A 17,796-nucleotide genomic window follows, 5' to 3' on the forward strand; every position below is an offset into this window, starting at 1 on the left:
AGGGTTTGGGGTTTAGGGTTTGATAAGCTTATTTTTTTAAAATGACCTTAATTTTCTTTTAGTTCTCGGATTTTTTTTTGGTCAGTAGTTCTTAGAATTAAAAAAGTAAATTTTTTTTTCTTTTTATTTTTGTTCCAAATCTATTCCCTATCACTGATCTATTCCGGGAAATAAAAAAATTAATTTGTTCCGAGGAACAAAAGAACATAAAATCAGAGAAATATAAATGTTACCAAATAGGCCCCTAAGTAGCGGTCAATTAGGCATCAACCACTTCTCTCAACATTTAGGACCACTAAAGACGAAATTGTACGGAATGCTAATGGAGAGTTAATTTGGAAAAATAACTTTGGGTTAAAAAATTGTCGGACCAATTTAATATTTTATATGGTATTGGCTCATTAATTTATTTAGGGCTAATATCACAAAAAATCCTAAATTGATACATATGTGAAAAATTTACCCCAAATTAATTTTTTTACCCCAAAAAATCTCAAACTGGTACACTTATGACAAAATTTACCAATCAAAACCCAAAACTGATACATTTATGGCAATCTTACTCACCGTTAGTTTCCTTTAAATTGAATTAATAACACGAAGAATCACAAATTAGTATACTTGTGACAAATTAGAGAGTAAAACCCCAAACTGATACATTTTTCAATTGCCATGTGTTATCCAAGTCAACAATTTGACAGTAAAATTTAACGGAAACTAACAGAGGGTAATCACAGAGCGTATCAATTTGAAATTTTTTGTGGTCAAAAAATTAATTTTGGGTAAATTGTTTTTGGTGATATTAAACTTTTTATTTTTGTTTCTGATGGGCACCATCCACCGATATAAAAGAGGTTTAATTCAAAGCATGGTTTTCGCTCCCCTGAGGCCACGATTTCCGTTTCTTCACCACCAATTCCAACAAAAAGTTCCGGCGCAAGAGGAATTCGTCTTCTTCTTCGATCTGTCACAGCCAGCCTCCGCATCAGCATCGATTTCGATTCAAACTCTCGTCATCGTGCAAGCGAAGGAGCTCAATCGAGATCGTGGGAAATGGCCAGCGTGAGGAGGTCGCTCGTGGGCGCGCACAGGATCTTCAGGGCCGCCGCCGCGTCCCGCCGGAGCTCGGTCGCCGCTCCACCTCCGAGCCGCTACTCCGAGGCCCTCCTCAGGTTTTCCGTCGCTCTTCTCGCTGACCCTTTTCATGAATTGCTGTTTCAGATGAAGTTGTTTGATGGGTTGTGTTTGTTTGGTTGCCCTTTCTCTGCGCAGGCCTCGGAATGGCTGGGTCTCGCAGTTTTCTAGCGGTGGTGACGGCGTTGCTGGCGATCGGTTCCTAGACATTGATATCTCCAATGAAGAGAGCAAGAGGCGATGGTGCAACAGGTTCTTTTTTTTTTTTTATGTGTATTTACTGTTGCAGTTTATGGGATTTTCTTTAGATGATACTGCGAATTGATTCGGACAAGATGGTATGATTGATTGGTTTTGGGTTTGCAATCGAGTAGGTTGTTGTACAGGAGCAGGCAGAGAGGGTTTCTGGAGCTGGATCTGGTGCTGGGGAAATGGGTGGAGGATAATATTGAATCCATGGATGTCAATGGGATTAAAGCGCTCATCGGTGTTCTTGACTTGGTATTTCTTCCTCGACCCTGCTCTCTGTCTCTCTCTCTGTTTGGCCGATTTTACATGCTCGTGTCGCAATCTAGTTATGCAATTTCGACTTTTCATTGTCTTGTTTGTCGCCTTAGACGCCCGTGAAGGCATCTGTCTTTTGTATTTCCTTTGTCCATGGCAACAGATTTATGACTGTAAGCGAGATAGAGTGATTGGTTGAGATCAATGAGTTATGAAGGAGGAAACAGCTACTTTTAATCTTTTGCGCGCGGAATAGATTGTTTTCGAAGAATTATGCGCAATTATGTGTTTTGGATTTGGGTTAATGTGTGGATAATGGTGATAGTTTTGTTAGGTTTTAACCAAGTGTTAATTTTATTCAACGCTTTGGCCAGAAAAATATCTAGCATTGAAGCTTCAAATCTTGCAAAATGATCTGTTTAAAGTACTTATTGAGTCAATAGTTTTGCTCCTATCAGATGTACCTTTTCTGTAGTCTGGTTATTATGTTTGAAAAAAATTCTTATTTCAGCCACGCAGTTGCAGGGTAAGAGGTGCTATTTTAGAGTTTGTGTGGAGAGAGAGAGAGAGAGAGAGAGAGAGAGAGAGAGAGAGAGAGAGGCAATGGAGATATTTTCCCTTCAGGCGTTAGTGGCATAACCTGCTGCCTTTTGAAGCAGTGTAATCTTGGGTTGCTGTGCCTGTGGTGGTGCTTACTTTGTTGTCTTCTCTAATATAACTTTGTCCGAGTTTTTGGGGATGACATAAATTGTTACCGTAATGGTGCTTGGGCATAAAATTATAAGTTGTGTTCTTTATGGCTGGAATATGCTTATTTTTTGTGAGAGCGGTGCCCTCTTTGTAGAATGTTTGTGTTCATGATTTTAAATGGATGCATGCAAACAATGTTATGATCCACAAATTTAAGTTAGCTTATGTGAGATGCTTAAGGACATTGAAAAATTCTTGTCCCTGTGGCGGAGCTAGGCCATCCCATCTTCTTAGTAGGGGCAATTAAGAGAACTAACATAATTACTATTTTTATTAAACTTTTATGAAATATACATCTAAGCTTTCGATCTGGTAATCATTTATGCTTCCAATATTATTTTTTTTGCAAATAAATTGTTCGAGCTCTTCTCAGTGTCTATAACTATAGAAGAACATGCACATACCTGTGATTCTCCAAAAGTAATCTTCTGTCTAAGAACAATATGCCAACGTGTATGTCAATCAACAATTCACTTTGTTTAATCAGATCAAAGTATCATTTTACTTATTTTAACTGAGATCCATCATTCAATTTCTCCCTATTTTCATTGTCAAAGAGCCAAAGATTGAAAGTAAGAAAAGATCAGGCAACACCGACTGTCAAGGAAGAGGAGGGGGGTGCGAACGATGAGAGAGAGGTTTGCTTTAAAGACTGAATGCCTTAAGGAATCGCCAAACAACAAATAGCTTCATATTTCAGAACAAAAAGTTAGGGATTTTAAAGGATTATGAAAGAATAATCAACTTTCTTTTTTCTTCCCGTTGAAGTGAATGTCTCGGATCCTCAGTCTCTACTCTGCAGACGGACAGAAGATGCAATGGCCTGCAAAGAGTAGAATTCTGCGTGCCAAAAAACAACATGTTGCTGCAAAATCATAAGTTTCGTGTAACATCTGGGGTGAATAATGACCCTCAAGCCTGAGACGATTACTTCTTCATCATTTTTTTTTGTCCAATCCCCTGATTTGAAAAAGGAATGAGTTCCTCATGAAGCTTGCTCCTTGTGGCAGGAGCTAATAGCTTATAGGTAGTAACAGTTACGATGCTGCAGAATCAATAATCACCATTGGGACCGTATTTTTCTCTTGCCAAAGCAAGGAGACTGTTTTTCTCTTTTTACTAATGCTCATTCAATCCTTTATGAAGGAGTCATTGTCCGGCTGACATTGGGTTTCCTTCTGTCTGGGAGTGGGAATTACTTTATTTGGGTTGTTAGCACTTATCAGACCAGCTTATAATGCAGGAAAAGACCAAATAACGATCCTTTAGTCCATTAATTTTGCTTGCTCAATGACTTCTTGTGCTGAGCAGTAAGCACTGAAATTTCTGTGTTTCACTTTTAAGAGTTGTCAATTTCTGTTAAAAATTGGTGTGCTTGATTTACTCAAGGTTTACTATGATTATTCTAATAGTATACTTTGATTGTAATATAGCATAATAAAGATTAATATCAACAATCACTTATAATATGGCCATCAATAGTAAATAATAGATAAGCCTAACTACTTTCAGCAAAATAGGTCAATGTAGTTTGGGTCATTAAACAAGTGGATACGATCCACTTAATTGAACAGTTTGGACAGGTCAATGTTGGGTTTATGGGTTGAATTAAAACTCAACCTGGTTCTAATCGTGTCAAGCACAGAACTAGCATAGACTAAACCTGCTGACTTCCTGTCTGGTTTGAATTGTAGGTCTCTTGTGTCTGGCATTGTCACCCCTACTCCTGTACTCTACATCTACGTCTTCTTTCCTTTGTTTGAGTTGGTAACGTGATGGAAAGTATCTATGTAGTTAAATGTTGCGGATGCATCTCTAGGCATCTTGTATACGAGTACTATAGATTGCAATCAGTTACTCATGTGACTTGTATGCGTCGTGATCTTTTATTTCCTATCACCAGGAAAACCCTGATCTGTGGAAGTGGCTGACTAACCAGGAGCAACCCCCAGAGGCTGTGAAAATGAATCCGGTGAGGTCAAACACGCCAAGAAGTGTCAGTTGCTTTCAATTTGAATAGGTAGTCTCGGTACCTCATCTTCGCTAACTATCGCGGTTTCGTTCATCAGGTTTTCTCCGCAATGCAAGAGAAAGTCATGAACAACCTCAACAGTCACTCCGCTCCCGAGACAAGGGCGTTACCCGGGCAGCCATGGGTGAGAGGGTGGGATGATATCAAGAAAGGCCGAGATGGCCCCATTGCCGGGAATCAGTAACTCTGGCTATATTTGCAAAATTAGCAGGTTTGGAGTACATTACAAGTGATGGGCAAGGATTTAAAGCTGTGTTAAGTTTGTTATTATAATGTGTAATATATATTGTCTATGACATAAATAAGGGCAGTGGTTGCATAAGGAGGAGATAATTTTGCCCCTCATTTCTGTTTCAGCATTTCTTTTCGTCTATTGTGCGTGAGTAATGTCTGCTTTGAATTTATGCGTTACCTTGCTCCGCTAGAACACCGGAAAACAGAGTCTGTTTTGCTCAATGTACCGAATGCGGGCTCTCTTTGTTCAAAAGGGGTCTCAGCATAACCTATGTGTAACTGCGGAAGCAAGGAACACTCTTTTGCAAGAGTGAACATCGGTGGTACATTTTTCTGGGATGAGAAGTCCTAGAGATGGAGAATTCATCAGACAGAATTTCATCTTCCTGGATGCAAAACACTACGTGATGATGAGGATCCTAGTAATATCCAAAAATCAATCATTAACACGTAGAACCAAAAATGGGGGCACTTTAGTTGTCGGGTACTATCAGCGGAAGGTGGGGGTGATTATGATGTTGCATTCTATTGGACCGCCCTGTACTGATGCTACTGACTTGGGTTCCTGGCCGTACTGAAACCGCGATCGAATCACAAAAGAATCAAAGCCACGCAGTGAAGTCAGTATTCAGTACATGCAGTGCTAGGCCTAGGCCAGCACATGAAAAGCTTGCACAGACCGTGCAAGTGTACGTGACTATGCATTAAAACCGCAAGAAGGGTGCGGGGAAAAGAGAGGGGAAAACGAATCTTAGACAGAAATACATAACTGAGAATGAATTTAGATCAAGCTCGTCATGTTCTATTTTTGGGTGCGTGATGGTCTTGGACAAGTACGAGTTTTTCCTCTTGATTTTGGAGACTGAAATTAGGAAAGTTTAAAGACGACTGTCCAAAAGGGCTGGTCGAATTGGAACTGATCTTGCCATCTTAATGCCTCGTTTCTTGAATGGCGTGACCCAATAAAAGACTAGGTGATGTCCGGCAGACATCGTTGGAGCAATTTAGGGGGATGGATTGGATTCTGTCTTTCAATGGTGGTGGGGGGAGTTGGTGGGGGTAGTTCAAGAATCTATATATGCCCTCAAGAACCTTTAAATGCTTTCTCTCATTTTGACATAAACATTTATATCATGATATAACAAAACATATCTAAAGGGTATGGCAAGGGAATTGAATGTCAGAAAAGTTGTGTTTATTTAAACCCACGTTTTTCTTGGAAGTTTCTTTAATGTGGGTGTCTTTAGTTGCTTTGAGGGAAAATAATACAAACAGTTTCTGAACTTTGGCCCAATATGCAATGTAGTCTCTAAACTTTTAATTCGTTCAATATAGTTTCTGAATTTTTTATTTGTTCAATGTCGTCCCTGAACTTTTGGTACATGTTCAATTTAATCCCTAAACTGTATAAAAAAAAAATGTAGTCCTTGAACTTGAATTAATAGAAGAACTACATTGAACATTTTTATATAGTTCAAAGACTATATTGAACATATACCAAAAATCTATGGACCACAATAAACAAATTAAAAGTTCAGAAACCACATTGAATAAATTAAAAATTCAGAGACCACATTGTATATTGGGCCAAAGTTCAGGAACTAATTGTTTGTGTCATTATCCCTTATTTTGGACACTAACATCAAACACTCAAAAGACTAGAGATCATGTTATCCAAATCGACAAAGGAGTATATAACTCGGGGAGATTCTCTTTTGTTGAATGAACCAGAGGTGTCGGCTCACCAGGCTACCTAGAAGCCCACGAAACACTCCGCAAGACCCCATGAAGTGCTTAAGTTTAGATAAGGTTCTTGCTAAAATGTCTTTTAGTATATAAAACAAGGTTCGTGCAAAATTATGTCGCTTCTAAACTGGATTGCCTCGTATAAATTCCAACTCCAAAATTGTTTAAGAAAGTAGAATTCATAAAGGTCTTCTATACATTCCATCACAAGTGTTGTTCTTTAAACCGGTCGATTTCAATTACCATGCCAAAAATCCAATACAATGATAATCGGTCGGTTCTATTAACCCCATCACTCATCGAATACAAAGATCCGACCCAATTTTCCCCTGCAATTTTGACATGGGTTCGATTCGGCTGTTAGTGTATAAATCCTATTAAAAGTGGCGATTTGCAAACTTAAATTCAAGAACACGTTAGAACACATTTAAATGAGGACCCTTCATTAAAAATGGCTAAAGAAAGAGAGACCATATCAATAAGTTAAGGGTTGGTTGGCAGCTGAAACAGGGCCCCTTTTGGCACTCATTCTGCCTTCTTTCCATAACGTAATCAAATTCTTGATAGGTGAAGGGAATCATTCTCTTTATAAAAACAAAGAAATTGGCCATGAAAGAAAAGTGAAAGCAGCCTCTCGATGCTTGGTTTGGTGGGGAATGAATGAAGAGGATTTTGTGGGAGCAATTAACTTAGGTCTTTAATCAAATCGGTTCTTGATTGTCCCACGCATCATATTGTACAAAGACTTGCCTAACATTAGGTAAACCCTAGAGAAACATTAAAGAGAGTGAGGTACGTACTTAGGTCCTGAGCAAGACCTTAAAAGGCTTTGTCTCAGCCTCGTCGGGATCTCGAGATCCCAGGATATAAAATAATAAGAGGGTATTCCCTCCTCCTTGGAGAAGACAAAGATACAAAGGGGGAATTGGAGGTGCAAGGCGCGCGGACACCGACGCGTTAAAATAAAGAATGCATTCGTGGAGTCCGCCCCTAAAATGGGGATAGGCCAAGGAGGCTCTCGTAGGAGGGCAAAATCTCATAATTTGGTGAGGTTAACTCTTAACCGAACATTAAGGACCATTGACTTTTGGCTTTTGAGTTATGGAATGAATTTTGCCATGTGATGATGAAGGGTGGTGTTAATTTGTGTTCTCAAAGTACATTTTGAGCATCGCTGAATATTAGAAAATGAGATTTTGTTTTAGTTAGTAATGAACTGTAATTAATAACTACTAAAAAGCAAAAGAATTCATGTGTACTGTTTTAAGCACCAGCAATAGGGGAAAAGGTTATTCCCATTAGCTTCTTCAGTCATCGAATGATTATATATAAGTGGAAGGACGGACAACCACTGAAATGAACAACCAGCACATGAAGATATTAGGGCCAACTTGTGGAGAAGTGGTGTTTACGACAAGATACGCATGCATAACACTTCATCTTATCTTTTGGATTAGGTACACTATAACCCCTTAATCAGTCAAATATATAATCAACTTTCAAACTTTTCTGTGAAGTCAAGCCACCCGATGTATCTGTGCAATCGAGTTCTTCCGTCATTTTTCGGCAATTTCACTTATGTGAAGTGAAATCATTGTGAGCTCACATGAGATTTCATATTAGCAAATCAAAAAAACGAAATAGGGAGGACTCGGGAGGGTGATAAGAGAAACCTCATTCACTTCAAACATACTGTACATATGTAGGTCAATGAGTTATATTGTCATAAACATAATCAATATAGCTCAATGGGTGTCTTAAAAGTTCTGCTAAGCATTGTGGTAATAATGATTGTCTCAAGCTCTCCCTTTCCACTACCCTCAACTTGAATTCTCGATAGCCCCACTGCATTGTAGTAGGGCAAACCTTCACCTCCACACCATAATATCATAAACATAGCTAAGTACACAGGACTTTAATCAAATCTAATTAATGAATCTATCTTATTATGTGCATGGCCAGCGGGCAACCACCAAGGACCTTCTTGGTATGCATCATCATCATCATCATCGCCTACAGCAACCGGTCATACCCGATATTGTGTTCTAAGAGTCGGGTCTCAGTGAACCCCAATCTTATCTTTGAAATCATATCACATAATTGCAGTCGATAAAGCCCCCTAGAATCTGCTTTTCCAAAAGATGGACGGCCGCTTCCTAAAGAAAGGGGTGATAAGAAACCACATCGATTGAAAGGGGGATGGAGGAAGCCTATCAAATAATTAGTAAAGGGCCTAAAGGCTAGGGGATCGTACCACTTACCAAGTCGCTTTTCATTAATCGCTCTTTATTGCATTATTTACCATGATTTGGTGTGAAAAGAAGGGAAAGTAGAATGAGTCTAGTGTGCAAAAGACTGGTTTGGAGCCTTGTCTAGGGTTAGAATCTTTAGCTTTTCACTCTTTTTGTAGCTAAACGATTGATCAGCTTTGTCACGACAAGGATTGCATGTAGCTATGAAAAAGGAATTATATAGGGGAATGAGTGGTGAGAAAAGTTTGGGATTACCCTCTTTGGAGGTTCGAATATAATCAGATTATGAGACTTGTAAGGTGTTTTATGGATAGTCGGATTACTGGTTCTCCATGCACAAGTCCCTAAATTATAAAACAAAACAAGAAAAGCTCGGGATTACCTATAGTACTAGTGAAAGAATATGTTGCACAATAATATAATAAAGACAACACTCCAAAAAATCACTTATAAATAAAAATATCGCGTACATAATACTAGTATTTGGAGAGGGGATGAAAAGCTAAAGAATAGAACACATCATTTTAGCATACATAAAACAGAGTCTATCTTCAAATTCTTCCGTTCTCTTTCTTGTTTGAGTCTTTTACAATGGAAAACGCGTCTAAAAATGTTAAGGTGAGGGCACCCAGCATGCGTACGACAACAATGGTGGACACTAGAGTAAATTCGCAAGCGAGATGAAGGAACTTTGCAACACCTAATTGGTAAAAGTACGAAATAGAGAAATTTCATTTGAAATGTCACGGAGTAGAACATATATTTGGTTAAGAATTATACCAAATATGGAGCACGCGTGGACAATAAAAAAGGTAAACAGCATAAATGAAGATAGTTTATTAACAAGCATCTTTAGAGCACCGGTTATGTTAACAAAAAAAAGCGAAAAAGAAAACGATACTTTCCAAAGGCACTTTAAAAATGAAAAAAAAAAATTACATTTCTAATAAACTACTTACCACGGATAATAAAACTTTAATTTCCCAAGGCACATTAGGAGGCACTCCTTAATATTTTTTTTTTCTAGATAAAAGTAGGCGTGGAAACTAATTTAAAATAAAATAAATAAAATAAAATAGCGCATAGAGCCATGTATAGAATTTGGAGTGTATGGGGTCCAGTAGTGGACAAATTACATATATCGCATAGAGCCACGTATGGAATTTCGTCTTTACTGCACGTATTAAATATAATACAATACAATACGATACAATATAATATAATATAATATAATAAATTAAATCCACGAGAAAAGGAGGGAGGATTAATTATTTAAAATTTAATGCGGTGGGCCAACGTCCGAAATCAAACTGATATTTTGTCGGGTTCGGTCCGGCTGCATCCTTATTGCGAGCCGTTTTAGCCGACTTTCGAGCCGCCAATTTCGGGGTCTCCGTGCCACGTCAGCACCGTATGTTCGCCCGGTCAAAGTGCGTCCACCGAAAAAAACATTGGTAAAAAGTTCGATGCATTATTAGGTGACTGAAATGGAAGTTCAATTTCCTAGTTGCCTGCCAATACCACCTAAGTTAGCGACTGCGGTTCTGTTTTTTTCGTGAAAAATAAATATTTTAAAATATATATATTTTTAAAATCGACTGCTCGTATCTCTTACAAATGGGTCGACGTGAAATATTATCACTGTTCATGAAAATGTTTAAATATAAATTATGTAACATGTCCCGGTATGATTAATGTTTGTTTAGACACGTGAGGATATGTGATTGTTAGTCAATCATTTGACTCGTTTCGATGCCACCACGAACCCAACACATTCTAAAAGTAAAGTACGATGTGTCGACACGAATGAGTCCCGTTGTGCATTGCGAACTTGCGCCTTTCCAACCCAAAAAATAAAAGCGCTTGTGCCTTCTCTCGATATCATGTCACACGTGAAAAGCATGATGTATGCGGTCCGGTAAGGATGCGATCTAGGAGGCAAGATCGTCACATCCAATAGGGATCGGCCAACTCGAATGCTCCAAAAGAGTCCTGAACACCCAATTATACGTGATCACCAGCCTCGATTCTTGGCAGGACGGCGCATCATCGAGCGCGAGTCTCGACGACGTTCATCGACCCATCCGCTCGAGTTGGAGAGGGCACGATCAAATCAATTTCCCTCGAAACTTTCTTAGAATTTCCCCTCGTGGGGTGATCACGCGGTCATCCTGGAGATACATGCGCCTCACAACACGTCCCGTCCTTGCGTAATATGAACAGGCAATGATCTCGATATAGACCGATGTTCACATCTATCATGCATCATCGTTCAATGTCACTTAATCATTTCACTTATTCACTTGTGCATCTCTTTAGCATATCTAATGGCTTATAGATCCAAATAAAGGCACAGTCGATGTCTCATCACATAACTGCTCTGCGCAATTTCGTTGCGTAACTTTCAATTCGGGTAACTAATATTCCCGTGACATGTTCCCCGTGTGCAAACGTCCCCGTGCTGTACGGGATAGAATAACTCCATCCACTAATTTCAACCTTTTTCTCTCTCATGCATGTTCTCTAGTGGTTTCGAATTAAAGATCACAAATGACATTTTCAAATGAAGTTTCTATTATCTTATGGACATAATTGGCAAAGGTGTTTGAGAACTGTCGGCTCCACTTCAAAAAAAAAAAAAAACTTTTAGTACGAGCCGATAAAATACTTAACTATTAAATCACGTCTTCATTTAAAATCTTAAATTTTTAAAATAGCTGGCAGTAATCTTACAACGGCCTAGGAAACCTCCTGACTACTCCTTCCAGCAAACGTCGAGACTGGAATAGAATATCTACGGTTTCTGCGCACGTCCGACCCGTGAATTCCATAAGATCGACAATCTCGCACTCGATCGGGCACTCCGTCGGAAAAGGGGATTCTGTATTCTTTACGCGATGCCGATGGCAGAGTACGACATCAGCCTGAGAGAGTTGGCAAAGGTCCCCCACTCCCCCCCCTGGTCCCGGACCCTATATGGCAAAACGAAAACAACCCCTTACATTAAGCCGTAAATCTTGTCTTACCCAATGTCATGATCGTCCAACTCCGACCTTAATGTTGGTGGGGCTGCCCTTTTGTACATGTTCTCTACCTAACTCATAAAAAGGTATATCCCATCCCCCACGCCCAAACCCAACCCGACCTGACCCCCACGGAAAAAGTTGGGACAAAACCCAACATTTAAAAAGGCGAAAAAACCTCTATCCTCCCTCCACACACACCACCAAAAATCGGCACCGTTTCGATACGGGAAAATAACATAAATAGTCTCTTAACTTTAGCTCAATGTGTAATATGGTCCATAAACTTCTAATTTATTCAATATAATCCCTAGAATTTTGGTACATATTTAATTTAGTCCCCGTACTAATATTGAACATTTTCATATAGTTCAAGGATTATATTAAATATGTACAAAAAGTTCAGGGACCATGTTACATATCGAGTTAAAGTTCATGAATCACGTCGAACAAATTAAAAATTTATGGATCACATTACAAATTAAGCTAAAGTTTAGAAATGATTTGTGATATTATCCCTTTTCAATTCTATAATAGTCCTCTCTCGATGGTCACTCGTGTCGACAAGCTTGCAAGTAGAGAGAGCGGCCCCGAGTACACCCCTTCGGGTACCTACCGAAAGAGGACAAAAGGACGAATTCAAGATGAGCAAATGGCAGGCACTGCCGAGGGGGGACTTCTCAAAAGAGCTGGGGGCCTCTTTCTCCTTTCTGTTGCTTCCATCCTTGTAAAGAAAGTAAATTTCTTGGGGAGCGAAAGTTTCCATCTGCCCGCCCTTGTTCGTGCAAATCATGCCCCTAATTCACCTGATATCCTTAGGATTTCATGCCCCTTCTCTGTACTTTCTTTTCAATTGGGTCATGCAGACTTCGTTTGCGAAAGAAACTTTGGAACTGGGGGCTTCAAGAAGTTTTGGTTCTTTCTCCATTTTTCATATCTTGTTCTTTGGTTATACAGGAGAGAGACAGCTGTTGGGGGTCAGATCTCAGATGTCCTTGGGGGGTCAATTTAGGCCAAAAGAGTTCAGCAATAGTTAATGTGACGACCCATTTGTTTAGTCCTTGTTCGCAGCACTTGGGCTGCATCGTTAGCTCTCAGATCTCGCAGTGAAAACCGTGTGCATTCAATGATGGTCAATGGAGGAGTTGACGTTCTGATATGGAAGATTTATGCTGGATTTCTTCTAATCGGGGAAACAAAGGACAATAACTAAGAGCTCTGTGCTCTTCATTCTTGCACTTATGTTTTAAGAAGAAGCATCTCTTTGTAACACCCTAAGGAGTTCACCAAGCCCTAGATGAAGCCGATTCGACGACGCCGACGACAGATCCATGTTCGAATCGCGACGCGCCCCGTTCGATATAAGACCATGTCGATTTAGCTTTTACTTGTGGGGATCGATATGATCGGAATCGAAGAGTCGGGTATTCCATCTTGCATCTCTCATTATCGCTAGCGATGTTGTTGTGCTCGATGGCATCATTTTTATGTTGAGTAACGTACCAACTAAACTACCAAAAGCAGCTACAAACTCCATTTTTCATTCTTGCACATACAACATGGAGAGACATGTCGGGGCGACTAATGGCTCCATCTAAATAATCTAAAAGCCACGGAAAAAGCAAAGGCCATGTTAAGCTGAAGCTCGTTACACAAAGTTACAACAAAAGTGGGAAACCCAAAAAACAAAAAAAATAGCAGACTAAGGCAAGAAAATTGAAGACACAGCTAGTCAACGGCCGCTAACGAGGGGGCTAACGGCGGGGTGGGAGTCCTTGCAGGGGCTCGGCGGCGCGCTACTCCGCCCTGAGGAGGCGGCGACGAGCCGGTGCGCGAAGCCGTCGAGGCGCTGCCCGTTCGTCTCCGTCAGCAGCCGCTTCCCGCCGAACGGCAGCGACTCCACCCCCCTCTCCGCCAGCACCTCCTCCTCCTCGCCGCTCCGCCACTCTCTCCCCACCCCACTCGCCTGCGCATTTTCAACGAGATTTCTTCAATTTCAATATATATATATTAATGCTTAGCAAATTATGGCATTTCGACGAGAGAAAATGAATTATATTAAATGAAAAATGGGTTTTCATTTATATATATATAATTTATTTATTTTTATTACCTGAATCCTGACGTAGTCTGCTCGGTTCCAACAGAAGGCGTTCCCCAACATCTGGTCCACCGTCTCCGACACTCCGTCCAGCGCGATGCCCACCACGGCCGACGTCGAGCACTCGCCGTCGCGCCGGGCCTTCCCGCCGGCCGACCCGTTGCCCAGGGACAGCACCAGCAGGTCCTCCACGCCGTTCACCGACGGGAAGTCCCGCTTGTTGTGGAGCACGTGCGTGACGGCGGCGGCGGTCGGGTTGTTCATCACCAGGCCGCCGTCGACGGCGGCGCAGGAGGTCTTCCCGTCCACGGAGGACAGCGGGAACGGCTTGAAGTGCCCCGGCGTCGCCGAGGTGGCCCGGCAGGCCTTCCAGAGCTCGAAGTCGAAGCTCGGCGACTCGGTCGCGTCGGCGCGCGAGAACACGAACGGGGCGGAGCTGTTGAGGTCGAAGCAAGGGATCAGCAGGGGCTTGCGCGCGTCCTTCAAGGTCAGGGGCTTGCCGTCGTCCCGCGTGAACAGCTCCTTCAGCGCCCTGTCCATGCTCTTCCCGGAGAACCTCCGCCGGTCTCGCCGGAACAGCCCCCCGAGCCGCGAGGGCCGGAACATCTCGGGGCCCCGCACCGCGAGCGCCTCGACGGCCTCCCGCGCGGAGTACATCGGGCGGCCGGACCCGTCCCCGGCCGCGAGCATGGCGGCGAGGACGCCCCCCACGCCGGTCCCGGCCAGGACGTCGAAGAAGTCGGCGACGGAGGAGTGGGGGTCGCCGGTGCGGAGGCGGATCTGGTCCTCGAGGCGGACGAGGGCGGCGCCGGCGACAATGCAGGATTCGGGGCCGCCGCCGCCGTCGATGCAGAGGAGGCGGGTGCGCTTGGCGGGCTCGCAGTGGGAGAGCCACTTCTGCTCGAGCTTGGTGAAGATCTCCAGGGTGACCTTGCTCAGCTCCATTCTGCTCCTCCCGCTGTGTCGCTGCCTGTGGGCTACGGTCAGTGTATTTAGCTGGAGTTTAAGGGGGAAGGTTATTCAATGAAGAAGGGGGGCAGCAGCAGCAGCAGCAGCAGCGTCGTCCCGTGAAGAGAGCTGGGGGCTCGCGCTTCGGGGACGGGAGGGCATTAATGGCGGCAGGCTTTGCTCTGTCTCTCTGTCTCTCTCTCTCTCCGGAGCTCAATGGCTATGGCGGGGGAATACTGCAACTGTGCAGAGGAAGAAGAAGCTGTAGGAAGAGGAGAGAGAGGTCACTGTGCGATCTGTGAGGAAGGGGGAGTGGTTTGATCTGAAGAGGAGGGGTTAAAGAAAGAAACTGAGAGTGAAGAGGAGTGGTGGTGGTGGTGGTGGGTGGTGGTTATGTGTTATGTTTATATACGACCTTTCTGTCGCGCTTTTTTATTTGATTTATTTTTTTAATTTTTTTTTAGTGACGTGCACAAATAGGATCTTCTCTCTCTTTATTTTCTCGCTGCTCAATTAGATTTACAATATATATTTATAGGTTCAAGTCTTTTTTATAAATAAATAAGATGGTATGTAAACAAACCCATGACGGGTTGCAGAAATATAGCTACGAGGAAGAGATATGCATACATAAAACTATTTTCTGAATCCTTAAAATGTTCGGAATTTTCAGCTTGGGAATCGGAGGTTATTTGATCTGATCTCGAGAATTGCGTACAAAATACTTCGGATCAAACACATTTGAACAGGTTAATGACCCACCACAAAAAAAAAAAACCGTTTGAATGTGTCAGGGCCCGAACCCTTAATGGATTTATGAGATTTTGTCGGCGTTTCTTGAACCTTTAAATAGTTTGGCCTTCATACCTTTGCTTCTGGATCATAAAGCACGCGAATTTGGATAGCATTGTATAAAATGTAACACGTTAGATAACAATTGTACTAAAACTCCGTTTGTTTTGCTGAAAATGAATGGTTTCGAAGATATTTTCCTAAAAATAATCGCTTGTATTTATTTGAAAAAATGAATAAACAAAAAAAAATTCATCGTCCATGAAAATATTTGGATATATTTTATTATCGATAATGAAAATATTTTTCATTTAAAAATGATTTCAAGTGATACAAGTAATTATTTTTAGGAAAATGTTTTACAAATCATTCATGTTCCGTGAATCAAATGGAGCCTAAGTACCGAGAAACCAGTAAGCAACGGCTGTACCTTAGATACTTTTATATATATATTTATAAAGTCTATAATATATAATATGTTGTGTTGAGAAACTTTTTTCCAAATGTCATAGATTTTTTTGTCATTAAACACCCATGCAATTCTAGAGTTTTTCTTTTTCAAATAATAATTCAAATTTTCTCCTAGTAAATCTGTGGGAGAAGATCACTTGCTATCTCCATCCGTAGAGAAATATTTAGTTCTATCATAATTGTTTTTATACGTCGGATAATTGACAATATCTAATAGTCACGAGATAGAGAAATATATTGAAAGTATCTAAGTCCATCGCAATTCCGAATATAATATCTAATATTATCCTATGTGGAGTAGGTAATACTAAAACTGACAGAAGTGCATTTAATGTGGATATTCATCAGCAAAAGTCTCTTTCCTTCCTAGAGAAAGTTTAACAAAAACTCTTTGAGCCCTTAATTTAAATACAAATATCTAAATATATTATATTAAGGGTTAATACTATAAAAAACCTGAAACTGGTACACATATAATAAATTTACCCAAAATTAATTTTTTGACAATCAAAAACCTCAAACCAATACACCTATGACAATTTACCTTTCGTTAGTTTCCATTAAATTTTTCTATCAAATTTCTAAATTGCATGACATGTGATAGTAGATGAGTGTATTAGTTTGGGGTTTCACCCCCCGTTTGTCACAGATTTACCAATTTGTGATTTTTTCGTGGTATTAATCCAATTTAACGGAGGATAAATTTGTCACGGGTGTACCAGTTCAAAGTCTATTGTGGTCAAGAAATTAGTTTGAGGTAAATTTGTTACATGTGTACCAGTTTGGAATTTTTCGTGGTATTAATCCAATTTAACAGAGGATAAATTTGTCACGGGTGTACCAGTTCGGAGTCTACTGTGGTCAAGAAATTAGTTTGGGGTAAATTTGTTACATATGTACCAGTTTGGGGTTTTTCGTGGTATTAACCCTCATATTAAAACTCATATTACATAAATTAGGAGAGATATTTTTTGTTAATTTCATTTTTTTTATTTTTTTAAAGATGAACGCCAATTCAACACATAAGGCTTTCCCATTTCTAATAAACGTTTATATGTTTCCAACAAAAGTAACAATTTAAGAGAATATCTTTTGATATATCAATCTATAATTCTCTATAGGTAGTATAACCGATTATGTCTGAAGCATCTAATTCTTTAATTGTTTCTCGATATATACATATACATGGTAAACTTTAAGTCTACTATACATAGTAATATTTCTTAGGCATATGTTCATTAGAAATACTAAAATTTGTTATGAAAGTATAATTGAGTTCTAAAACTTACAATATGTGCAATCAAGTTCTAAAACTTATTAGATTGATTTAATCGAGTCCTAAAGTTAACACCATTTAACTTACTAATAGAAAACGCTGACGTGGCTTGTTTTAATATTTCCTCTCTCCTACATAACGATAATGTGGCTAAATTAGAAAACATAAAACTAAAACAACGTCGTTTTGCCCTATATTTTAATTTTTAGTATTAATTTTTAATTAAATGTTAAAAATAAGCTAAAAAGAATGGACCCACAACTAGCTGCAGTAGGCAAGCCCTCGCCGATGGCCGCCACTACAACTATCGAGAAGGGTTGGCAGAGGTCGCTCGAGCCTTTTTCAAAGCCCGACAAACCTCACCAGCCCCAGGCGAGGCCCTGATGTGGGGGAGGGCGCGATCCTCACCCCAGACCTGAGTGAGGGTGGCGCCCTCCCCCAGATCGAGCCTTGCAGGCCCTTGCCGAGGCCTCGCTCGGGGCTTGCAAGGGTTGCCGAGCTTTGGGAAGGCTCAGGTGACCTTCGCCGACCCT

The 17,796-nt window shown here is 40.8% G+C and overlaps 2 protein-coding genes across 2 annotated transcripts; one reads left to right on the forward strand and one right to left on the reverse strand.

Annotated features, from left to right (window-relative positions):
- The first annotated feature begins 867 nt into the window (after positions 1-867).
- LOC115681510 (succinate dehydrogenase assembly factor 2, mitochondrial) lies at positions 868-4,742 on the forward strand. Its single transcript, XM_030605485.2, has 5 exons — positions 868-1,172; positions 1,273-1,386; positions 1,509-1,635; positions 4,292-4,360; positions 4,458-4,742. The coding sequence occupies exons 1-5, from the start codon at positions 1,054-1,056 to the stop codon at positions 4,602-4,604; spliced, it is 576 nt and encodes a 191-aa protein (XP_030461345.1). The 5' UTR covers positions 868-1,053; the 3' UTR covers positions 4,605-4,742.
- Positions 4,743-13,187: 8,445 nt separating this feature from the next.
- On the reverse strand, positions 13,188-15,120 carry LOC115681501 (probable inactive patatin-like protein 9). Its single transcript, XM_030605472.2, has 2 exons — positions 13,789-15,120; positions 13,188-13,641 (listed from the first exon to the last, which is right to left on the reverse strand). Exons 1-2 carry the CDS (start codon positions 14,719-14,721, stop codon positions 13,408-13,410), a joined length of 1,167 nt encoding a protein of 388 aa, XP_030461332.2. The 5' UTR covers positions 14,722-15,120; the 3' UTR covers positions 13,188-13,407.
- Between the last annotated feature and the right edge of the window lie 2,676 nt (positions 15,121-17,796).

Source organism: Syzygium oleosum, unplaced genomic scaffold (assembly GCF_021117445.2).
Source record: "Syzygium oleosum isolate NSW1041296 unplaced genomic scaffold, Sole_v2.1 Sole_v2.01, whole genome shotgun sequence".
Taxonomy (NCBI): Eukaryota; Viridiplantae; Streptophyta; class Magnoliopsida; order Myrtales; family Myrtaceae; genus Syzygium; species Syzygium oleosum.